The following is a 26,774-nucleotide window of genomic DNA, read 5'->3' as shown; positions in this document are numbered from 1 at the left end:
GCTTGGAAATTTTCAAAACCAAAAGTTAAAAAGACAAGGTTTTAGCAAGACAGATGAGGGAATAAAAAAAAAAAAGAGGATACAAATATACAATACAGAATGAAAAAGAAATAATCATAGCTATAACTGAAATGAAGAGTAAGACTATAAAAACTATATGTATGCTCATAAATTAGATAACCTATATGACATAAATTTTTAGAAAAAGACAAAAATGCCAAAACTTAGGAAGTGAAGAACTTGAATAGACCAATTATCATTAGAGGAATTAAAATATAATCAGAGACCTGACTATAAAAAAGACCCCTGGCCCAAATGGTTTTACCAAACTTTCATAAAACAGATAATCTCTACTTTATACAGACTGCTTTCAGGGGGAAAAAAATGAGAAAAAGCTGCTAATTTTAAAGGATTAATATAATTTTAACTCCCCAACCTGATAAAGATAATATAAGCAAATCATTAGGTCTATTTTACTTATGAATATAGATATGAAGTACTAAGTAAAATATTAGTTAACTAAAACTAGCAGTATATCATAAAATAAAGAATAATACCATAAGAAAGGCATATTTTTTAAACAGTTCAATATCTTTAAATCTACACCATCATGAACTAAAGGAGAAAAAAAAAATCAAAACAATGAGGCCTCTTGACCTAACTACTAGTTTACAGGGAACACAGAGGGAAAAGAACATGCCCCAAAACAGTACAGGGATGCAATCAGCAAAAGCCAGACTGTGGAAAACTCTACAGAACAAATGGCCAGTTTCCTCAACAAATAAATTACAAGGTTAAAAAAAGGGACGGGGGAGGGAAGGCAACATTCAGATTAAAAGATCATATTTGTATCTTATTTAATTAACTGTGAAAAGCTGTTTATGAGTAAGATTCATTACGGATGCAGTAATGGATAGACAGACACACAATAAAGCATATAAAAATACAGTAAAATGTTTGAAAGCAAACTTATGGTGACCAAAGGGGAAACACAGACGGAGGGATAACTCAGGAGCTTGGGATGAACATACACACAGTACTGTATATAAGATAGATAACCAACAAGGACCTACTGTATAGCACAGGGAACTCTAATCAATATTCTGTGATAACCTATATGAGAAAAGGATCTAAAAAAGAATGAATATATGTATATGTATAACTGAATCACTTTGCTGTACACCTGAAACTAGCACAACACTGTGAATCAACTATGCTCCAATAAAAAAATATGTAAAATGTTAATGTAAAATCGAGGCAAAACATAATTGGTCATTTACCGTAAATTTCAACATTGCTATATGTTTAAAACTGTTCATCATAAAATGTTGGAGGGTAAAGCTCTAACAAATTCAGGGAAATCTGAACACTGAATAGATATTTAAGGATGCTAAGAAATTAGTTTTTTTTTTAATGTGAAATGGTATTGTGGTTACGTAGAAAAAAAGCTCCCATCTATTAGAGATACATACTGAAATGTTTAATGTTTGCTGATAAAATATATCATGTGGGATTTCCTTCAAAATAATTGGAGGAGGGGGTGATACTGGACTTTAAGCTGATCATTTTTGAAGCTGGGTGATAGGTATTTACAGGTTTCATTGTACTATTCTATTTTTATTTTGTGTTTTAAGTTTTCCATAATAAAGTTTTTAAATGAAAAAAAAGCTATTAAAAGGACATCAGAGCAGATCTGAATGAATGGAGAAAGATTATGTTCATGGATGAAACCATTAAATACAGTTAACTCATCAATTCTATTGATAGAATATTTAATTGACAAATTAAATAAAAACTGTGCAAATTCTTTGCCCTCCTCACATCAAAAGCAGGAGCCTAATTTCTTTCCCCTTGAATAGAGGCTGGCCTTAATAACTTACTCCTAACCAAAAGAATGTGGCAGAAGTGAAGCTCCCTTACTGCCTAACTTCCAAGGATAGGTCATAAAAAAGATACAGCTTCCACCAGAAACTCTTTCTCAGGATACTCACCCTTGTAACCCAGCACCAGGTTGGGAAAAAAGCCACATGTGAAGGCCATATGTACATGTTCCGGCCTACAACCCAGCTGTATATAAAAACACAGTACAAAACTATAATACTGTCATTAAAAAAAAATTTGGTACTGTTGTAGAAAGAGAAGAATAGACAAAAGAAACAGAACATAACAGTGAAAGACCCACTTAGTTTGGAAACAAAAACATTGTAGAGTCTGACTGTCTGGGTTCTAATCCTGGCTATGACACAATGCAAATTACTTAATCTCTCTGACTCTTGCTTGGGCCTCTATAATATGGGGTAATAATAATAACACCTAACTCATAGGGTTGTTATGATGATTAAATAAGTTCATAAAAGTACTTGGAAAAGCCTGTCTTAATACTAAGTTAAGGGACTTCCCTGGTGGCAGTGTGGTTAAGAATCCACGTGTCAGTGCAGGGGACATGGGTTGGAGCCCTGGTCTGGGAAGATCCCACATGCCACGGAGCAACATAAGGCCATGAGCCACAACTACTGAGCCTGCGCTCTAGAGCCCATGAGGCACAACTATTGAGCCCAGGTACCACAACTACTGAAGCCCATGTGCCTAGAGCCCGTGCTCTGCAACAAGAGAAGCCATTGCAATAAGAAGCCCACGCACCACAATGAAGAGTAGCCCCAGCTCACCGAAACCAGAGAAAGCCTGCGCACAGCAACAAAGACCCAACGCAGCCAAAAGAATAAACAAATAAATAAATTTTTTTAAATACTAAGTTAAGTGTATATAAGCCAGTTGTGGTAATCTGAAAAGTAATAAAGAAAATAATACTAAAACACATTAAGCAGGCTCCATATATAGAAGAAGGCTATATATACAGAAAAAAATCGCAATTTATAAAATAAAATTGCGAACCGCAGGTAACAGTGACTAGAATGTTAACAACAGTAGTCAACTCTGAATGGTAAATTTATGAGTGATTTTTAACGTCGTCTTTATATTTCTATTTTCTGACTTCTTTACAGTTTATATGAGTCAATGTTATTTAGAAAGTTATCAATAATAAGTATTTTTTCTTAACAATGTCTTTTTAATGTAATTTTAAAAGTCTGGGCTTCTAAATCAGAACGATCTACATTAGAATCCCATTTTGCTACTATCTATGAGCCTGAGAAAGTTATTGAACAACTCTAGGCTTCAGTTTGCTTATTTGTAAAATGGGGCTAATCAAGGACCTGCAAATAAAAACTACAATGAGCTACCGCTATACACTCACTAAAATGGCTAAACTAAACCTATAAACCATATCAGACAGAACTGTAAAACATTTTGGCAAGAGTAAAATTGGTATAACCACTTTGGAAAACTGTCTGGCAGTATCTACTTAAGTTAAACAAATGTATATGCTATGATTAAGCATTTTCATTTATGGGTATATAAACCCAAAAGAAATAAGTACATATGTCTATCAAAAGAAATATATATTAGAATGTTCACAGTAGCATTATTCATAATAGCCAAAGACTGTAAACAATTCAAATGCCTTTCAAAAGAATGGACAAAGTGTGGCATAGTCTCAATGGAATACGACACAATAACAAAAAAGAATAACTACTGATATATGCAACAATATGGATAAATCTCAAAAGGAGAGTTGAGAAAAAGGAACCAGATACAAGACCATATGATTCCATTAATATGAAGTTCAAAAACAAAACTGATACATGACAAGGAGAAGGTTATTGACAAGGGAGCCTACTAAGTTGCTAAAAATGTTTTACATCTTGATCTGAGTGGTGGTTACACGGGGAGCTATATTTTAAAATTCACAGAACTATACAATTACGTATGTGTTATACACTTTTCTGTAAGTTATATCTCATAAAAGCAGTCACTGAGGCTAGTAACAGTACCTACTTCACAGTGTTGTGAGGATAAATAAGACAAAAATAACTGCTAACATTTAATAAGAGCACATGTGCTGAGCACCATTCTAAGCACTTTCCACGTGTTAACCCACTTAACTCATCAAAGTAACCGTATAATGTAGGTACTAGTATTATGCCCATTTTACAGATTACAGGACTGGGACAGATAAAAATTAGATTACGTATCCAAAGTCATATAACTAGTTAAAGGAGGAGTCAGAATAAAATTCTTACAATCAAGCTTCAGATTCAAAACTTTCAACCACATCAATAAATTGCCTCAATAATAAATGAAGGGGACCTCCCTGGTGGCAAAGTGGATAAGACTCCATGCTCCCAATGCAGGGGGCCCAGGTTCAATCCCTGGTCAGGGAACTAGATCCCACATGCATGCCGCAACTAAGGAACTGGCGAGCTGCAACTAAGAAGCCCACCTGCCACAACTAAGACCTGGCGCAGCTGAAAATAAATAAATATATTTTTTAAAAACCTCAATTACAGTTAAACGCTAGGAAAAAATCTATACAAATAATAATAATAATAAATGAAAACTCTTAACACAATACCTGAGCCAAACAAAGTACTCACAAAGTGTTATCTATTATAACTATTACCATTATTATTAGGATTAACTTAAAATGTTCCTAATTATAATACTCAAATATTCAATCCTATGACTGGCCAACAAATCTATATATAATTGTATCTATGCTCTTAATTTATCCCAACAATACTGCAAAGGTGATATCATAATTTGAAATATATAAAGTATGTTACTCTACTCTTCCCATAAATCAGTTACAATGGTCCAAAGGTTATATCCATTTATCTTTCCACAGATAAGATTCATAATTTTAATGCATATTGAAAGAAAATTTTATATGCTAAATAACACCTTGAGAGTTCTTTAGGAGTTAAAGTTTCAAGACAACTAGAGAAAAAATTAATTTTAAAAAGAGTATTAGTCCAGGACTTCCCTGGTGGTGCAGTGGTTAAGAATCCACCTGCCAATGCAGGGGACACGGGTTTGAACCCTGCTCCAGGAAGATCCCACATGCTGCAGAGCAACTAAGCCCGTGCGCCACAACTACTGAAACCTGCACACTCTAGGGCCCACCTGCTGCAACTACTGAGCCCACACGCTGCAACTACTGAAGCCCACGTGCCTAGAGCCCGAGCTCCGCAACAAAAGAAACCACCGCAATGAGAAGACTGCACACTGCAACTAAGAGTAGCCCCTGCTCACTGCAACTAGAGAAAGCCTGTGCAGCAACAAAGACCCAACACAGCCAAAAAAAAAAAAAAAAAAGTATTAGTCTAAGTTTAACCATACTAACCAGGGGAGTTTTTGTTTGGTTGGGTTTTTTTGTGTGGTTTTTGTTGTTGTTTTGTTGTTTTGTGTGTGTGTGTGGGGGGGGGGGGGTTTGTGGGTTTTTTTGGAGGGGTTTTTTTTTGGCTCTACCAGGTGGCTTGTGGTATTTTTTTTAACTTTTTATTTTATATTGGGGTATAGTTGATTAACAATGTTGTGATAGTTTCAGGTGTACAGCAAAGTGATTCAGTTATACATATACATGTATCCACTCTTTTTCATATTCTTTCCCCATTTAGGTTGTTACATAGTATTGAGCAGAGTTCCTGTGCTATACAGAAGGTCCCTGTTGGTTATCCATTTTAAATGTTGCAGTGGATCTTAATTCCCCGACCAAGGATCGAACCCAGGCCCCCAGCAGTGGAAGTACGGAGTCCTAACCACTGGACAGCCAGGGAATTCCCAACCAGGGGAGATTTTAAACTGAAAATTTCTTTTAAAGTTATTTCTAAAACTTAACTGGTGAAATGCCTGTACAGAAATCATTTGTTGAACATATGTACAAAGCATATCTTCTCATTTTTTTCTAGTTCCATAGTTATGCCCCCAATGTTTTCTGCATTATATACACATACATATATATTTTTAAATTTCTGAATAGATGTGCCATGTATGCGAAAACAATTTCATTCATAAATCCAACCACTCAGAGATAACACTTATGTGTTATTTCCTTCTTTCTTTGCATAACACAAATACAGGGTACAGAGATCAGATGTTATACAGACCTGATGTTATCCTATGACTCCTTAACAACACAGAACACTGGATGCTATGATTAAGTTGGAAATCTAGTTAAACCTGCTCCTACATAGTTGCCCTACTTTAGAGACCTAAACTGACCCGACTCCCAAAGAAGACAAGTAAGAATCCCTGGACAAAACTTAATAATCGTATAAAGTTTACATGTTTTCCAGACTAAACCTGTTAATCTGGCTTGAAATACCTTCCAGATGACAAAGCAAGTAAGTACTTAATATTTTCCACTCTCTTAAGGATTCCACTTCTTCCATACTCTTACAATCAAACATCTTGCCATGACAATCAAAGTACATTTTCCAGTAATATCAATCGCTGTTTAAACCTAATATTATATAAACCCAGAGTTAACTAACAAGAAAGCAAAGAGGCCAGGGAAGAAACCCAACTTCAACACAGTCACAGGAAACGGTTATCTTAGAGCAAAATTAAACTACCAAATTTCTTGTGAATGCTTCCCCGTTCCTATCCTTGGGGATTAACTACTTCCAGATAAAGAGTAAGGATGGCTGCACGCTCGAAACATCAGAGGAAACAGCATGCAGATGCTGTCGCTGACAACTGTCTCAGATTTCTTTCCACCGAATGCAAATCTGAAGATAATTCTAAAGGAACATTTCTCCACTACTTCCTATATCATCGCTACCGTTTCTAGAAAATCTACTAGTTTATTTCAGGGGCAGAACCTTCCGTTTTCAAAATGTCAATTAAATTTACCAATTTTACTTTTCAGTCTTCCCTTTAAAACTATTCTAGAGATGATGGTACTATTTTGCTTTCTGACTTGGGTTCAGAAAATCTTTACGACCTTGCGCTGTAATCAACAACACTGCGGGAAAAGCCGTGATCGACTGTGATCTATATTGTGGGTGGGCGTGCGCGCGCGCGGTGAGAGCTAGGGGAGTGCGTCTAAACCTGCGACTGCGACAGGACCTTGCACCCTCCTCTATCAGCTGACCGTAAGGCCCGGACAGATTTCATTCCGAAAAGCATCGTTGATGGAGGCCCAGGTTTTAAAAAATGGGTGAAAACAAGGGACGAATGGGGTCCCGGTGGCTGAGGAGGCGAGGCCTTGGGAGAGGGGGTACTCGAGCCCAACCCCGCCCGCACTTCCGGGCTCCGGCGCCCAGCCCGGCTTCCCCGAGCCGCTCTCCCCTGAGGCCCCGCAGGCGGCCCCACGTCCCGCAGCTGCGCAGCCCGACGTTCTCTGCGCAGCGATGCAACGCGGCCTGCGTCCGCAGTTTCGGAGGAGAGCTGCCATCTGCCCCCCGCCCGGCTGGCTCGGCGCCGCCGCGTTACCTGTTGAGGAGCAGGGAGGCGGCGCTGAGGCAGAGCAGCAGGAAGCAGAACATCGGGTACTGGCGACAGATCTCGCGTCCTACGTCCAGCCGCAGACGCTGCTTCAGCTTCTCTCCTAACGTCCGCACCCAGGGCGCCATCTCCGTCGGCGTGGCTGAAGCTGCACTACAGACTGAGGCTGAGGTCGAGGCGACCCCCCATCAACCTCCCGCGTCTCCGCCCCCGGGCCGGGCAGCGGACCCAGACCGCCGGCGACCGGCGGACGGTCCGCCGGCTGCAGCTGCCCAAAGCCCCGCCCACGGGCTCCGCCGCGCGTGCGCGACCGCGCCCCCATCCGCCTGTGGTTCAGCCGTACGACGTGTCCGCCGTCACCCCGCGCAAAGGCTGTCGGTCCCGCTGCTCAGCCCCCGGGTAGGAGCCACGCGCCGGCCTCCGGTGGAGGGCCCCATTCCCCAGCTACCGGCCCTTTTCGGAAATCGGGGGGAAGCTGCAGCACCCAGTAACCGCCTGTATTGCGGAGGAAAAACAGAAGGTTGTGCCCGAGCACAGGAGAAACTGCAGCCGCCCGCAGCCGTCGGGCCCTGCCTGCGGGACTCCCTGAGCTCGCGGGCCGCTGGGGACTGTAGTCTTTGTGACGCGACCCCCAGCACTCTCCACGCCTCCACTCCGTAAGCTCAGCTCTACGTGGGGACAGGTCCAAGGTTTGCATGACGCCCAAATGGGAGGAGGGGGGACACCTCTCAGTCCTTATTTTGCACGGGCCGCGCGTGGGTGAGTAAAACAACCCTGGAACACGGAAGAGTCCAACCCACCGGGACGCCAGCCCTGCGAGAAAGCATCTTTTACGTGCTCACGGGCGAGGCAGACCTCAATTCACTACAGCCCCGCGGGCCTAACCAGAACCCAGGTGTTTGGGTGAGGCAGCTTGAAAGGTTAGGTTGCATACCTCTTGTAGAGTGTCCTGCGGCTTTCGCTTTACTAAGGCATCACATTTCTAAATTTTAATTTCCGTATTCTCCGCTGCTTTGACAGATGCAGGAAGACAGTATCGTAATAATAAGTAAAATTTACTTAGGCGGCGCGCTAAACACTTTCATTTAACCTTCACACATTCACCTCCGGATAGAGGTACTCTGGTTTTTCCTATTTTACAGCTAGATTACTGACATTACTGAGGGGGAGAGGAACTTGCTCAGAATCATACTGCTAGCGAACCCGGGGTTGGAAGCCATTCTAACCCCAGAGCCGGTTCTCATGCTGTATGTCTTTTCTCTTTCTTAGTATCTTACCCTCCAAAGTGCGGAGACAGACAGACAGGTTCAGAAATGATTTTCTAAAAACATAAAAACCATGGTGTATGGACAGTTTAATGACTATTTTCCCATGTTATTATTCCGAATACATGGATCATCTTTATGCATTATTTTCCTTCAGAATGTACCATCCTTTATTAATGCCATTTAATTTCACTGATATTATGAGTATTCCCACCCTTGATCACAAATTAGACACATTTCTAATAACTTCTTTAGGATCAACATCAGTACAATTGCTGGATCAAAGAGTAAGAACATGATACATACTGTCAAAGTTCTTCCTAGAATGGTTAGCCAGTTCCACAATGGTATAAAAGTATCAATTTCACTGATCCTCATCGTTAGGTATTGTTTAAACTAACATCGCAAATATGTTGTAGGATTACTCTGTAACAACATCATTGGAAAGCTTAGGGCTTTTTTTTTTTTTGAGGTACATAAACGTTTGTTTCACTTTTTCAACTTTTTTTTTTTTTTTTAGTGTCTTTGAACTACGTATAACCCCTCGTTTATATGAACATTCTAGGGCTAAACTGAAGTATAAATAAAAGGTGTATGTTGAATTAATCTACATGCATCAAGTGCCTACTGTGGACTTGAGTACTTTATAATTGGGTAAGTTACTTTATTAAACTTGCTGGGAAGTTACATTGCCAATCTTTCTTTTTCTGTTTAAAAATTTTGCTTCTTGGGCTTCCCTGGTGGCGCAGTGGTTGAGAATCCGCCTGCCGATGCAGGGGACACGGGTTCGTGCCCCGGTCAGGGAAGATCCCACATGCCGCAGAGCAGCTGGTCCCTTGAGCCATGGCCGCTGAGCCTGCGCGTCCGGAGCCTGTGCTCCACAATGGGAGAGGCCACAACAGTGAGAGCCCCGCGTACCGCAAAAAAAAAAAAAAAAAAAAAAATTTTGCTTCTTTATAGGCTCATTCTAAAATTCCTGTTCAACTTTTCACTGAGAGCCAGTACATTTTAATGATAAAATGTTTTCTGTTCTTTCATATTAGACATCTTTACAACATCCAACTAAAACTCCTTTCCCATATGATTTTCTTTGAAGGGGCAATTAGAATAAGCTAACTAGACAATAGACCAATTTAAATTTTCATATTGCTCTTATGCTCAGAAAAGGAAAAAATAAAAATAAACTTATGCTATAAGAAAATTTTACAAAATCCCCACCTAAAAGAAGAAAAAAATTCCTATTGATCCAACTTCATCTAATGAAATAAAATTTTTACTCCATCAAATGTTTTCTCTTTAAACTTATGGTCTGGTATCCACGTCAGCACTCATACACAGAGCTTGAATTTTTTTTTCCAACTTTTTATTAAAAGATACGAACTTCCTAGTGGGGATATGAGATATCCGTAATCAATCCTGGTTCTGAAATCAGCTTCACCTTCTACTGGCAAATTCTTTGAGCAAGGTTAACTTGATACATCTCAAACCTGGAATCCTCAACTCTAAACAGTTACCTTCCTCAGAAGTTTTAAGGAAGATTAAATTGGGTGGAAAGTGCCTATTAAATATCTTTGTACAATGCCTAATACAAAAAGTTTTATTTTATGGATTTATAAACATGACAAAAAAAGTCAAGTCAATTAGCTTTATTTGGATTTCAACAACGTAACATGACAATGACATGAAACCAAAGCTATGAGATACCTTACAGGAAACTGAGGTCCAAAGCGTTTTTTTTTTTTCCAAAGCGGTTTTTATTGCCTGCCCTCAAGTGTTAGACCTGCACTGTGCAATACTGCAGCCGCTAGCCAGTATCTGGCTATTGAGCACTTGAAATGTGGCTAGTTTGAATTGACATGTGTTATTCGTGTAAAACACACCGTCAGACTTTGAAAGCTTAGCATGAAAACAAGAATATAAAGTATCTAAACTTTTAAAAGCTGATTACATGTTAAACGATATTTTGGAAATAATGGGCTAAAAATTAATCTCTTGTGTTTCTTATTTTTGTAATGTGGCAACTAGAAAATTTTGAATTACATAGGTGGATTGTGCTTCTACTAGACGGTGCTGCTCCAGACTAGTGTTAGCTGTGGAGGGGCCAGTACAACTTAATGTGTAGACTTTTTTATAAATGCCACAATTATCACATATGCTAGGGGAACATTTGCAGACTACAAAAACTAAAAAATAGTTGATAATGCATTCATCTAAAGGGCTCATAAACACCAAAGTACAATATCTCCATTATTTTAATGAATATTTATTAGCAAATAAGTATAAGGCACTGTACTAAATGCGGTGGTAGAACCAATGATTTAGGTGTTTTCTGACCTCCAAAGGCTTACAATCTAGTGAAGGAGACATGTCACACATGAAAAATAATGTGTCACACATGAAAAATAATACATCACACAGGACATATTTATATATAAAGTCTGTAATAATAGAAGTCTTTTTTAATGACAGGTGAGGGGAAAGGGAAATTTTCAGCTGGTGAGGATCAGGAAAGTCCTCTGGGAAGACAATAATTTGAGCAGACTAGGATTTATCTCTTTGCTTTCACCTAATTTTCAGCAGTTATGCAGCACTAGGCAAAGTATTTAAAATGCTTCTACCTGATTAAACCTGATTCCCCCAACCCACCAACAAACTGCATAAATTGCTTTTTACATTGGTACAGGAATCTGAAAAGATGGTGTTGACTACCTGAATCCCAGTGATTGGGCCTACTTAACGCTGAGGACCCTGAATGTACACCAGGCTTTAACTGTCAAGGGCCAATGTTTGTGTGGCATATGTGTCAGGAAAAGGATAGAGGCATACTTACCCACTACCCCTTGGAGCCATTCAGTCCCTCCCTCTCACAGCTGCCTCCTGTAATTTGGAGTATGCTTTCCCGGCACAGGTTTGGCATTTCCGAACCCCAGTTCCTCCGCCCCCCCACACCCTCCGCCCCTGAGTCTCAAAGCATCAAGGTTCTTGTTTTACCTTTTGTGGCATTTGTAATGTTACTTTTACAGTCTTAATTTTACATTTCATAATACCCTCTTCTCCCCACAACCTATCCCTATGTATCAACTTCTGGACATAATAATACCTGTAACAGGAACCATTAAACTGCCTTTTATACTTCGAGAAATGTTCCTTTCCTTGATTTTCAAAAAAAGGAAACTCATTACAATGGAGACTGTACAATTCAAGGAGGAGCATTAAGGGATTTTTGGATGGGAGTGCAAGATGTTCAAAATGCAGTTACGATTTCCATATTTAACCCCCACTTTTTTGTGTGATCATGAAGTAAAACTTCCAATGGTAAGATATGAAGAACTACAGCTTTACAGAACCAGTGGATCAAAGAGATACTCTCTGGATAAAAGCTGTTTGAGCATGAAATTCTGGGCGGTCTCATTTTATCTTAGCAACAAAAATGGAGCATTTAATGTTTGTCATCTTATTTCTAAGATATGTTGGAATAACCATCCTCTTAAACCTCACTTTGATGTTAACAGGTCATAACTTCAGAAAATATAAATTATTAACTGATTAGGAACTGAAAATATATCCACCTGCCTGTTGGATAAATGTTAAAGATTGGAAAAGGCACTTATAATCTAATACTACTACTCTTTGTATAAGATGGCCAATGTCTTTCTCATCTAAAAAGTTTTTTTAAAGTTACATAGGGACTTCTCCGGTGGCGCAGTGGTTAAGAATCCACCTACCAATGTAGGGGACAGGGGTTCAATCCCTGGTCCGGGAAGATCCCACATGCCACGGAGCAACTAAGCCCATGTGCCACAACTAGTGAGCCTGTGCTCTAGAGCCCACACGCTGCAACTACTCAAGCCCGCATGCCCTAGAGCCCGTGCACTGCAACTACTGAAGCCGAGGCGCCTAGAGCCCGTGCTCCGCAACAAGAGAAGCCACCGCAATGAGAAGCCTGTGCACCGCAACGAAGAGTAGTCCCCGCTCTCCGCAACTAGAGAAAGCCCGCGTGCAGCAACGAAGACCCAACAAAGCCCAAAATAAAATTTTTTTAAAAAGTTACTTAAAGTTATCCTTTAAATAAGTAAAGCATTCCACCTTATTTCTTATGTTTACTATGGACACAATAGCTTTCTTTCATAAAGGAAAAATGCTAACTATATTCAGATGTTTAAATACAGCTTTCAACTGATTTCAGTAACTCCTGAAAATATTTTGGAAAGTCTTTGCAGTCGTTCCTCTTACCTCTCAGTAGCTGTTTTCTAAAATACAAAAACAAAAGCACTTTGACATGGTACATATAAACCACCATACAGCTAGGTAGGGTTGGTTCAGAATTGTGAAGATCACTAATATCGGTACTTCAATTCCAGTTCTAGTAAGGTTGCTACCAAAATAGTTAAAATCAATTTTTATCTTCACTTTTAAAAAGAAACTTTCTGTATTTTGGTAAACTGATTCCAGTTATTAATCAATCAAAAACAAACATTAAAAAAAACCCACAGAGCTTACCTGGTGGCGAAGTGGTTAAGAATCCGCCTGCCAATGCAGGGGTCACGGGTTCAAGCCCTGGTCCAGGAAGATCCCACGCACGTGTCGTGGAGCAACGAAGCCCGTGCGCCACAACTACTGAACCCGCGCGCCTAGAGTCCGTGCTCCCAAAGAGAAGCCACCACAATGAGAAACCTGCGCACTGCAACTAAGAGTAGGCCCCGCTCGCCGCAACTAGAGAAAGCCCACGCATAGCAACGATGACCCAACACAGCCAAAAATAAACAAAACAAGAAAACCCCACAACTCAGTACAGTATATCTAAGTAGAAATATTGAATAAGTAAATTGTAAATTCTTACTAAAAAAATTTTTATTGGAAAATTGCCCTTGTATATTGAAAGACAGTTACCATTTAAATTTAGGGTTTTTAGCTCAGATGAACACATTTAAAACAGTCTGAATTTTGAGCATTATCAGAAAGTCATATGGCCTATACTCTTCAATTTTGTAAAAACAGTTCAAGATATATACTTATTTATTCAGTATAATTAAGAACTATCCCAGATGTTCACTGAGCATTTCTATCACTTCTATTTTCAGTTTATATATATATATATATATGTAATTTAAAAGATTAGCTCACGTTCAGTTCTTTATATTTCTTGAGACTAAGAAAGCTTCTCCAAGAATGCCCACAGAAACATTGGTGGTAGGATTGGAGCAATTTTTGTAAAGCTTCAGAGTTTAGAGACAAACAACAAATAGCCCAAATGTTGATAACACATCATGTATTATCCCTAAGTTAGTTTAAGCCTACTTACATACTCAGTCTCTGCCGAGTTTCATAGCTTGCTTCCCACTGTGTAAAGCAGGATATGAAGCTGTTACTGATCACAGTAGAGGACGGGAAATTGTAATTACCACATACACTGTTGACAGAAAATGAATTTGAAGGGTAGCAGCAATAATGAATATAATTTATTGTTTTAAATATAATGAATATTATTAATTTAAATGTTTCTGAAGATTCTTCTTGCAATTACAAAGCATAGAGATACCAGATTTTCAAATATTGCCAAATATTTGAAAACCATGGTTTTGCTCCTGAAGTTACCTTTAATCAGAGGTTAGTAGATTTGGGGTTTTGACTCATACATAAATAGCTATGTTACAAACCTACTGCACAAGCAATAAAGGAAAAAACATCAGCTAACACCCTTATATAAACTCCAGAAAGCCAGGACTTTTGACGTTCCCCTAACTGTACATGTTCCTCAGGGATACTTTGTTGATCATCATTTTAACGCACATACAGCAAGGAGACTTTACTATTTTCGCTGAAGAGGATTTTTGAGAGCTTGGCTTGGAAGGGTGGGTTGGGGACACACACTAATAAGATACCAGAAATGTGAAGTGAGCCAAAGAAAGACCAGGCCAGCAGTTTGCTTACAGGCAATACCAATGGAAGGTTAAGGTGAGAAGGATGAGCTCAGACCAAATTATAAAATTTTAAATTACATATATGGCTTGCATTTTATTTTTACTAGAGAGTGCTATTGTAGACATAGATATGGAGAGCCATTATAATGTGCCACTTATAAATCTGGAACCACTTAAGATCTTTGTAAATATATAAGTTCAGCTAGACCTGACCTGAACTTCTCAAAGGGTACAGTAGAACTTGGATAGAGAGGATTTTTAGGCCTATTCAGTAAGTCATCAAGTGTAACTGGATGTGATAAATTAACAGCATATAATCACTGACAGAGCAAAGCACTCTAAAATGTACAGCAAAGAGGTGCAATGGCAAACCTGCATATAACAGATCAAACCCTGACATTAAAGCAGGAGTCCACACAGATGTGACACGAAGCTGGAAATACAGTTGAGATCAAGGAGACAAGTATAGAAGAAAAACGGGAAATAAGAACAGATAAGAACAGGATAGAGAATATTAAGATAACCAGCAAAGTAGCAAGGAAACTTTTCAAGCAGAGTGATTCAATGCCTCAGAGAAGTTAAAGCTTTTCTCGCAGATTATGGGATCTTAATTCCCTGACCAGGGATCAAACCCGGGCCCCGGCAGTGAAAACGCCAAGTCCTAACCACTGGACCGCCAGGAAATTCCCTAAAGCTTTAAAAAATAACTTTCATATCAGCCTACTGGTATCCTGTGAACAGTTCTTGAAAACAGAGGGGAGAGGAAAATCAACTTAAAAGGGGCATCATTCCAAAATCACCACACTACCTAGGAAAAGGTGCAATAATATGCTTTATCCTGATAATGAAATACATAGTGTTTCAACTTAAAGACAGTTTACTAGGGGCGGAGAGGAAGAGGAGATTGCTGGTGCTTAGGAGAACACTTACACTCTACAATTTTTAGAAAATATTTGAATCATTATTATTATTAAAGCAAATTTGGGAGGCTGGTTTAGCAGTTAAACTGTCTTTTATTTCCTGATCAGGTTAATATATTTATTAGCTTTACACTAAATGAGTTTTGCCTAGAATTTCAGAACAGAGAGACCGAAGTAAATGAACACTAATTCTAAAACCTAAAAAACATACTAGCACAAAAGTAGATCCATATGGCTAATTTTAATTGACATCTTACACAGGTTGACTCTTAACTAGTACAACATTAACACACTAATTTAGGGAACTTGGAAATAACTTGAATAATGCTCTGTGAAGAGTTGAGAGTTTTATTACTCAGAATATATGGCTTTGAGAAAGGTTTGTCTTACCACTCTCTCCCTCAAATAGTAACTAAGTATCACAAAAATAATGTACCAGGAAATGTTCATAATATATAAGGTATTACAGGGCAAATGAACAGTAATGTAACATTTCCTGCATTTTGTAAAACTAGGTCTTCACAAAAAAAGTATGAATGAAATAAAGCAAAAAACCATCTAGGCAGAATTTTTTTTAAGTATTTTTTATTTTTTGGCTGCACCACACATGGAATCTTAGTTCCCCAACCAGGGATTGAACCTGTGCCACCTGCATTGGAAGCGAGCAGTTTTAACCACTAGGCCACCAGGGAGGTCCCAGAATTTTTTTTTTTTAACACAAGCTGTATCTCATAGAATGCTGAAAGCTAGAAAAATATCACAGTCTAACAGCATCTCTTTTTTACAAGAAAGCAAACTCAGGACCAAAGAGGTTATATTTGTGTTTGCTCAGTTCCTTTTATTAAATGTCTCAATGATTAAGAAAAAAATAATTTTTTCACCTGAAACTATTGGGGAAATAAGAGGGAGTATCTAAGTCATTGAAATTGTGAGACTATATCAACTCACAGTCTTTTGCTTTAGCAACCTGTACTTCTCTAAGTTTATATGAAAAGTGAAGACAGGCTACATCAGTCTTATTAGAATGGGAAAGCCCTATAAATACAAGAGATTAGTGTGTCTTATGTCCATCAATTTTAATTGAAACAGTCTAGGTACACTAGTTGAAACTAGTTCAAAACTTAGCCAAGACTTAACCTCGAAAGTCAGTTTCTCCCTTGATATCAACTAATTAATATTTAATATCATAAAACCTGTTAAAAATGGTTTTAAGGGAGGAGTTCCCTGATGCTACAGTGGTTAGGACTCAGCGCTTTCACTGCCATGGCCCGAGTTCAATCCCTGGTCGGGGAACTAAGATCCTGCAAGCCACACAGTGCAGCCAAAAAAATAAATAGTTTTCATACCTGGAAGAGGTCCTTAAGGATAGGCAAAACGATCTAAAATGTTTGAATTGCCATATTTAGGTGGAAATGTTTTTTAAGGATTTAGACCCTCTAATCAGCAAAGACAGAGCATATGACAAAAGTATAAAAGAATATATTCCACAAGTAGGTTAACATGGACTCTCACCAAATCCCAGAACAACAAATTTGGAAAAGGTAGGTTTGAGACCCCTACCAAAATAAGAAATGTAGTCTCATTAACTAGTAAAAGAACATATATGAAGGTATGCTGTATTAAATGTAACTAGACAAAGAAAAAAAAAAGAAAAGGAAATGGGAGTTCCCTGGTGGTCTAGGGATTTTGGTGCTTTCACTGCCCTGGCCCGGGATCAATCCCTGGTCAGGGAACCAAGATCCCACAAGCCACACAGTGTGGCCAAAAAACACAAAAAAAAGCGGGGGGTGGGGGAATAAACCAAAATACTGCTCAATGGTTTCTTCTAAGTGTTCAGAAATTGTATGCTAAAGTAAAATCTATCGTACTATTCCCAAAAAAAGGGCTTTCAAAATAATCTGCTTTGCTCAGTCAAGAATGCCACTAAGTTTGCATCCTTAGTCACAAAATGTCTTCTATATACCCATTAGCATGCTAAGTGCTGTTCTCTTTTCAAGTAAGATTTATTCAAACTTTTTCCTAGACAATTTATTTTAAATGAGCTGTCACATGTGATTATACAGAGATTAAGGTGGTTTCTTCTAAGATAGTGTACACCATACTGTTGTATTTTACTACTCAGTTCTATTTTTAAATTATCACTTTTTATATTAATTTGCACAAATTAGTACAAAAGATGAAGAACTGAGGCTATGTTCATTTTGCAACCAGAGGACTGCAGGAAAAAGAGCCATTTTTCATGGGAGGGATGAGTGACTTCCGGAAAAGGCAAAACCTCTGGCTAGCAAGAGTGGAAAGGGAAGAAATTTAGGTGCCTGAGGGTTGCAGACCTGCTTTCAGGGTCTACCCACCTCCTCAAAGCAAATAACTCGCCCGCCTAGGAGGAGTCAGTGTTCCTACAATTGAGCACTCTGCTTCCTGGCACTGGAGGGGTAAGCTTGCCTGCCTACCTGCCTGCCTGCCCTCAAGGAAATGATAATAAAGCCTGTTAGTCCTTGTGTTCTCACACACACACACACACACACAACTTACAGTCACCTGTCTCAGTGGATAGGCCCAGGAACACCAGACCACTTTGATCTTTCTTTCATAAATATGAAAAAAACAGAATCACCAAACATTTGAGAAAAAAATCAAAAGCACTGAAAGTAGATAACCAAAGTGAAGTAGTATTTCAATGCATTAAGAAACTGGTTATCTTTTTAAAAACTGACAGAATTCAAGAGTGAGCAAGACAGTCCATACATAATATGAGCCCGCTCTACTGCTAAAATTTAAAATCAATATATGCCCCAGAAGAAAAAAAGTGACAGAAAAGATAGTTAACAGGAATTGGGAAATGAAGGAAAAGAAAGTATTGAGTGTGCTGTTTCCCCATATAGTGAAGAGCAAACAGGTACTAGGTGTAGTTGAGGTAATCGACTGAACTTAAAACAGTTCAGAAAAAAAAGGAGGACTAGAGTAAGCCAAATGTCTCACAAGGGGTAAAAAAAAATACTGCTTAAACTTAGTAATTAAAAGATATGAGGTTAACTACAATCAGAACTAAACAGTGTCATTCATCTCTGTTAACTGACTAGGGTGTGAGCAGAGAAGTAGACTTTCACATCCTGTGTTCTATCTTGTTTTCCAGGTATAAGTCTTTTAAATTTTCTTTAAAGTACTATCAAGTTAAAATATCAACTAAGCATATTTAAGTCTAAATACCACCTTTATCCATCAGTACTCAAACAAGTAGGTATATATACTGTAGTGAGAAAATGCCTTAAATTCAGAGCCTCCCTTCTCAAGTGATTTAACTTCAACCAGCAACCAACTGTAAGGTACCTATTAAGACTATTCATATGGATGCAACCAGGGCTTTATTTTAAAATATAGTAAGTATGGATTACTCTTAGAAATAGCTCTTCTCAAGACGTTAATGTATAGTTACCTAGCCTTCATGCTTTTCTCAAGCATCACTACATATCCTTTCCAAAGTGCTCTACATTAAGAACCTTACACAAACTTTATGGACTCAAAACCAACTAGACTCATCAGCAAAACAAGAATTCTATCTTGAAGTACTCCTTCCTCATAAAGAAGTTAAGTATAGATGGCGTTTGGTAGGTGGATACTGTTTAGTTCAGCAGCTTGGAATTAAGCTGAACATCAACATAAAGAAATATTGTTGGGCTGGGCTGTCAATAATTAAATTGATATAAGAATTAATGCAGTCTATAAACTGACAGCTCCCTTCAAGACTTTTTTAATGTCAGACGATTTAAATGTGGATCTTCATGATCTTAATTTGCTTAAAACGTTAATATTTCGTGTTCATTAATTTTTAAGCTTTCCATGTTGTGAATTAAGTGGCTCAAAACTTTTTATTCCTTCTTCAAGTTAACATGCCACAATTAAGCCTAATTCAGCAAATAAGCTAAACTGAAAATTTATTTCCACCAAACTAAAAAATATTTTGAAAAATATTTTTAAATGCCTAGCACCATTAATTAAGATTTCCCTGCCCTGGAGGAGCTTCTATCCTAGGAGGCAAAAGAAACCATATAGAGAAGAAACAGAGTAACTTTAAAGAACAAGGAGTGGTAGTATTTCAAATAGACTAATCAAAAGACACTAAGCAGCAGGGAGGATAAGCCAAAGAAACCACAGCATCTGCTGCTGGGCCCCTAACTGCTGCTGCTGTCCTAAATGCTAAATGGATCCTCAGAAAACCATCAACTAAGACTTAAAGTATAATTTTAGAATAAAAGCTTTTCATCCTGCTTTAATTCTATTTATAAATGAACCTGAAGTTAGGTAGGGTGCCTAGAAGAAATTACACCTGTCAATGTTGAAGGATTCCTAGGAATTCAACTTATGCAAATTCACGTGAATTTTTACTATTTCAAGATATTAAATTTGCCAGAACTACCCTGCGATTACATATGCACGTGGCTGCAGAGAACTGAAAAGTGTACTCCACCCATTTTTATATAGATGACCTTTGACATACTGCTCATTTCTGGTTTTCCTCCAAGCTCATTCCAAATATTAAGTATACTAAGAAACACAATTAGTATATATGCTTTTCTAATTTCCCATGCATTAAATAAAGCAGTTTTAGAGGCCTAATTTTTGAGTCCTCCAATTAAAGCAACATGAATACCAATATATTAAAAAATATTCTCTTGAAAAATGTCGTCGTAAGGGTTTTTACTCATGACATAGATGTACCTAGTTCTAGCAATTTTGTGTTCAAATGATGCAGTACTGGCATTTTCTAATTCACACAGGAAAAAATCAGGACACAAGTTGAAATGCAAAGTTGTTATACACATGGCATGATTATTCAAATTTCTTCATCTCATTTGAAATTAACAGCAATAGAGCCACACCAGATATAATGATCTTAGAACTCTTATGTCATGGTATGTTTCTGTACCTGGAAGACTAGATTTTGGAATCTACAACTCTTTTCTACACATTTAGTACTGTGAACACGCCCTAATCACATTCTTTACTTAATCGGTGGTAATGGCTTGTCCACATCAAAACCTTTGTCCTTTGCCTTGGAAAAGTAGAAATTGGCTGTAGTTCATAAATGACAGATGTCAATTCCCTTAGGTATCCCAAAATTCTCTCCAAAACGTATTTTGTATCACAAGAATCCTTTCAGAATACAGACTGAAAGCCTAAAAAGGTGAAGAAATGACAATTCATGTGCATTACAGATAGCAGCTTCAGATTAGACTCATTAGAACTTGTTTTTAAACCACTCTACAAAGTAAAAAATCAGGTATTCACTGAAGCCTGTAGTAAATTATTCTAAAATAACCTTATCTTGATCTATTGCTTGTGTTAAAAAAAAAATTTTTCAGGAAACTTACAGTTGAAGACACTAATTTCCAAAGTGGTTTATTGGGACTTCTCCCTCACCCAAAAAGTCTTATTCAGCAGTCTTCACATGAACAAGAAAAAAAAAGTACTAGTTTGGCATCTGCACAGGGAGCCAAATAGGCAATGTAAATGGTTTTCAAAATCCCCTAGTAGTGTACAAGAATTTTTCAGGTATAAAACTTCCATGACTATTCTGAAATGACAAAAACTTTTTTCAATCATTAGTATAAATGTTAGCAATCATAACACAAACTCTGCACTGACCTAAAAGGATCTTTGTCTTCATGAAGTGGCCAACACTACCTCCCCCCAAGATATCCTAGGGCTGAACCAAAACCTCCTGAACATATTTAAAGTTCCCCATTCTTTGATAATGATTTGCCAACTTAGCTTAATAGAACACATTTTAAGCTCAATTTCACCTACCTAATCTCATTTGCGCAGTCACCTAAATGTGCAGCATTCTATTAAAGCAAAATAGTTTGTTCACTCCCCTCTCCTGTATTACTTACAACCTCCGTCACTCATCTCCAAACCTCCAGAGTGACAGAGAATGCAGCACTGAATGGTGGGGGCACGTTACCAGAAAAGCAGAGCCAAATTACCAGTAACTTCTTCATTGAGTCCACCAGCGTGTGTGTGACCACAGAATATTTTCATCGTCAATTAAAATTAAGTGGAGACCAACACTATACATTTATCCTATACAGCATCTCCCCATCATGTGCTTGAATTAGGGATCTTGGGGAATTTGTTTGTACCATTGGCTAGTTACTTTGAATGTATGAGTAATTAAAAGGCGAAAGACTTCTAAAGATTCCAAGTGTCTATTTTAAAGCTGTTAAAGGAAAAACGATGGAGGACACCCACAATAATTCTTGGACTCCTGGAGATCCTAAGACATGCTACAAAAATAGGTCTTTATTCTTAGGAAAATATAGTCAGAGCTAGCTTCCTTATGCTATACATAAAATCTTAACATCAGAGGCAGTACAGATAGTACAGATAGTTTTTGAACTGATCTCCAAACAAGCACAAACCCACTACGTTGAAAAGAACAGGTAATTTGAGGTTTTTGGCAAAAGACAGTACTTCACACATCTAATCCAAATCAGAGAGCCTGCAGACAGTTTTCAGTGAGATAAAAGGAATGAAATAAATATAAATTCTACAGATAAATAAATGTAAGAGAATTTAAATAAGCTAACAGAACTAATTTTTTTTAATAAAAATACTAGTCAGGTACAAGCTTTTGTTTCTCAATGCCAGACTTCTAAATGTTTATCAGACTACTGTTAATATCATTAAAAACCTAATTTTGAACCAGGGCATTAGTTATAATACTGTTTTGCATTCATAAAAAAGATTTGTTTCTTTCAACTGAATGCTCCTGGTCCTGAAAAATATTTTAGGCATATTACTGAAGGCAGACTGTGGTACTAATAAAACTTACATCTTAAGTACTTTTTTAAAAAGTGACAGACAAAAAAGTCCATCTAATTTGCCCACAGTTAAAAATGTCTTTAAACATTGGTTTATAATTAGCATCTCAAGAAAGTAGTGGCATGCCCTATTGAGTGGTATTACTGCGTAATTAATACTACACTTTGAAACACCATCCCCAGAAGTCTGTTCATTTTATGTACTGTTACTTCTTTATTCATTCATTTTATACCCACCACTGAATTCCTACAGTCAGATAAAAATTTTACAGTGTACATCACTGGGGAGAAAACAAACCATGGTGGGTATTCTTGGAAGTTTTAGGAACCTGAGCAATCATTTACTCCAGGGGGATAGCTCCCTCACCTAAATGCATGAAGTCCTTCTACTTTTTAATTTCTCCCCTTAAATAGACTATGTCATACTGGGGGTTTTTTTGTTTGTTTTTTTTGCTATGTTTCTGATCAACAGTGACTTTTGGCTTAGTGATCAAAAAAAAGCTGTCCTGAATGTGACAATTTTGCCTAGCATGATGATATTCACCCTCATACAAGTCTTTTCAAATAGCTATATACAAGTGAATGCCCGAGGTAACCCCACCAATCCATTCCTATGTTGTTCCTAGTTTATCATGAAGAAAGTGTATTTTCTTAAATCAGACTTGCAGTAATTGGTAAATTTCTCATGATGCTACAGTGGCCATCATGAGTGTGCAACCGCTCTTTTTGTGCTAAATCCACCACCCCCCCATTTCTAACATCTGATTCAGTCACAATGCTGGAAAACCTTCCACAAAATTCATGTTTGGGAAAATATATCAAACACAATTTTCTCACAAAGCAACTTTCTAAAAACTGATTAAAGTGATGATCACTTTTGATTGCCAAGTAGTCTGCAGAAACAAAATCTTGCGTCTGCTTTGGTTAGGTAACTCAAGTTTTCTTTTTTAACAATCAGAATGCTTTAAGGATACATTTTTCACCCCAAGGAAGGGACTTGACTCTTGGATTTAAGACCCATTCCTTGACAATATATACAAAATTTCTTTAACTTGTCATCTGTCCATTCTTTGAAGCTGTCAAAGCCAAGAACCCATAAACAAATCACAAATAGCAATAACCTACATTAGTTAACATTCCCCTTTTTAACATGTTGACATTTTTACTAAAGGATTCGTTATTTTTGCATTTCCATTTCTCATATCCCATGACATTCCATAAAAATTGCATTATTGCTTTATAGGCCACACAACATTCAAAAGTATGTTTATATGCATTGCCTGTTTTCCTTGATCTGATAAGAGTTTGATACTGATTTTACTACAGAAATTTAAGTTTGAAAATACCAGTTAGTATTTCTTCTCAGTACTTAATTGTTCACATCACTAATCACTACATGCATATTTAGCTCTGATTATATTGCTCAAAAACTGCACCCATTATCAGAACAGTGCAAATGATTATTTAATTTTAAAAGTAATTATAATGGCTTAAATTCAGTTAGTCAAATGAACACTGTCAAGTGATTTCACTTGAGTGTGTATATATTTCATCACCACTGTTTACATTACCCATCAATTCTTCACAATTTTTTAATATCAGTTTTCCCTCCCAAATCCCCAAACTAAGAATGCCAAATAGTCTTGGAAACCCACAGCTCCACATTTTAATGTTTTCTTAAGAACACATTTGTGAACTCACAAAAATGTTCATCTTTCAACTTTGACAATGCAGTTCTTACTTAAGTCAAACAAACTTGTTCTAAAATCCCAACAAATAATTCTGAGAATTAACTTAAACACCTTGACAGTGTCCCTTAAAAAGGGTATGACAGTAAAGTGCCAATAGGCATGGCAATGACCTCTTTGATGGGATCATTTATTTAACTCCTTGGAACTGGGAAATGCCAGCAGCAAGGATTACACTGAGATTCAATTTTACTGAAGGCTACATTTAGTTTACCCACTTTCCACAACCTATTATACTCATTATATGTTAGAATGAAATGTAAATGTTCTGTGTAGCCCTCAAACTTACACTAAGATTTGAGAGAGATGTACTTTAAAAAAGCACGGGGTAATATATAAAATCAGTGGCAAAAAGTTTCATTAAGCACCAGGAACTAATTTTTGTCACCCCATACTCATTTTGTAGGTAATGTTTCAATAACCGGCAAGGCACATTTACATATATTCCAATGAATACTTATTGACAAATTTTAAATTACACTCTATGTCCCAGCTATCCCAGTAACTGACATACAACATACTAAAATGGTTTATTAAGATAACATAAAAAAAAACCAATTAATGTGAAACATACAGGCTATTGGCAACCACTATCTAAAATTATGTAAGTACAAATAAACATACTGAAATGTGTGCATTTCTAAGTTTTTAAACCAGAATATTTCTATACTAACACACATTTATATTAATGACACATAAAAAAAATAAAAACTTTATTACAAAAATAAGTTACACTCGCCTCCAGCTTACAGTATAAAACAATTTTATTTGCAGGAATGCAAAATGATTGTTTGCCATGAGCAGTTTGAACATATGACATGTCTAATTTTCTTGTTAAATTTGCATTTACTGGGGAAACTGGTGTGTATAAAACCTTAATTAAGTATAAGCTCTGATCTTCATCATGGTGCCTATTGGGTATGTGATATAACTGCAGTATCCCTTTGGGGAAGGGGAAAAGGGATTTCTTTATACCAAGTCTCAATTAAACTATAATTTCACTTCTGACTTTAAACTATCAATTTAGGACTTGGCAAAAAATTTTTTGAGGGTGATTCAATAGAGGATGCTTCACCACTGAACACTCACTGTCATCAAGGTGCTTTAGAAAATTAAAAACATAGCACAAATGATTGTACTCTATTCTACAAGTTATCATGACCTGCATAAGAAATGGAAAAGCTGATTCACGTTTTTGCAGTGATCAGCAATAAGAAATGCACTAATGAAACATACCTTTTACCTAAAAAGCTAAACTACAGCCGTATACTAATTTCTATGATTTATGAAAAAACTTCAAAATATCCAAATGTCAGGCTTCGCTGTACAATTGTCAGTTTTAGTCTGACTTTTTATAAAGGGACACTGCAGTATTTAGTACAAGTTCGGATGCACTTTTTTGAACATCTGATGTCTTACAAAAGTAACATCTTGCTAAACTATTATACATCCAAATAACTACAATATCTGAAGAAGCAAGGCTGCTTTTTCAGCCACAAAATACGACAAAAGCAAGGCCTGTTATGATGGTCATGAGGAAGTCTTACAAGCCTCTGAAACTAAAGGCAACTAAGAATGTTACATTTGGTATATTAAAATCTTACCCTCATATCATTTAACAAGCCTTGCTTTTATCTACAAAGATTTTTCTATGTACAGTACAGACAGGGTATAGTTCAATCCTCTGCTACTGAGGTAGTTAACCAACCCTTTAAAAAAGGTTCTGAAAAGAACCACTATCTGGAATGCCTGACTAACCAGCTCTGATGATTACACCTGAAACTGCATATCTGAACACAATTCAAAAGTGATTACTATAAAAAAGATATAGACAATCATGATTAACCTTGGTGAGCAGAAATAAAATTTAAGGATACCAACAATGGCATTCATCTATACCACTGCAATAAAATTTAAATGCACAAATTCAAGAGAATATTTCAGAAAACCAATGCTGGGATCCTTAATTTAAAAAAACAGGGGAAAAATCTACTTAGAGCAGATTTTTTAAAGAGAAGAACTTTATTCTTTATTAAGATACCATGCTAGAAGTTATGAAGAATTTCTGTTGGAACACATTTGGAAAATAGAGTAGCTTTAGTTTAATAACTTGCACTGCAGAGAAAATTGTTAAAGAAATTCATATCAAAGTCCAAGTATTAGTTCAATGTCCTGTATTTGATTCCATGATCTTCATAGGAAGGTCTTCTGCAATAGAATATGCTCCTATACAGCCGAGATATTTAAGGTTGCTTGATTTCCTTACCATTACTCCACTGCAAGCTTCTGGTGTAATCCCACATAGCAAGTCAGTCTTCATTGTAACAGGTCAGGACCGGCCTCGACCCCTTTTCCCTGCTAGCCAGGTAACAAAAGGAATCAGTTAGATAAATCATTTTAGATTGATAATGTGTACATACATAATGATAACATTAAAAAATAAATAAAAGCTTTAAAATAATAATTCTTAATATAAAGTCTAACCAAAAAGTTTCCTTTAATAACTATTAATTTCTTTTCACTTGCTTTGAGTTGAGGTTTTTGGTTTGCTTTTGCCCTTTATGGGCTGGGGGGGGGTGGTTAGTGGGAGAGTACTGGATTGAGGCTTGAAAACCCCACTTTCTTCACAAACTGATTTTATTAAAAAAAAAAAAAAAGAAAAGAAAAGAAAAAGAAAGAAAAAATGGAAAGGCTAAAAGAAAACCTAACAGAAGTTACACCTTAAGGCATTTGCCTCCATTAACTTTCAGGA

At 37.3% G+C, this 26,774-nt stretch overlaps 2 protein-coding genes across 9 annotated transcripts in view; both read right to left on the bottom strand.

Annotated features, from left to right (window-relative positions):
• The window catches only part of SNX14 (sorting nexin 14), a 67,611-nt gene extending 59,996 nt beyond the window's left edge, over positions 1-7,615 (bottom strand). For all 5 annotated transcript variants that reach the window (XM_082855357.1, XM_082855359.1, XM_082855361.1 and 2 more), the window contains exon 1: positions 7,336-7,615. In XM_082855357.1, coding sequence (XP_082711483.1) covers positions 7,336-7,475 — 140 coding nt within the window. In that variant the 5' untranslated portion in view covers positions 7,476-7,615. The remainder of the gene's footprint in view (positions 1-7,335) is intronic.
• Positions 7,616-20,792: 13,177 nt separating this feature from the next.
• SYNCRIP (synaptotagmin binding cytoplasmic RNA interacting protein) overlaps positions 20,793-26,774 on the bottom strand; it is a 29,264-nt gene continuing 23,282 nt past the window's right edge. For 2 of the 4 annotated variants that reach the window (XM_082855652.1, XM_082855654.1), the window contains one exon: positions 20,793-26,380. In XM_082855652.1, coding sequence (XP_082711778.1) covers positions 26,339-26,380 — 42 coding nt within the window. In that variant the 3' untranslated portion in view covers positions 20,793-26,338. The remainder of the gene's footprint in view (positions 26,381-26,774) is intronic. The other 2 variants (XM_082855653.1, XM_082855655.1) reach the window with 1 other exon arrangement.

This window comes from Leucopleurus acutus (genome assembly GCF_964270905.1).
Source record: "Leucopleurus acutus genome assembly, chromosome: 15".
In the NCBI taxonomy this organism is placed as follows: Eukaryota; Metazoa; Chordata; class Mammalia; order Artiodactyla; family Delphinidae; genus Leucopleurus; species Leucopleurus acutus.
The sequence above is the reverse complement of the archived record's forward strand: the minus strand, read 5'-3'. Positions and strand labels throughout refer to the sequence as shown.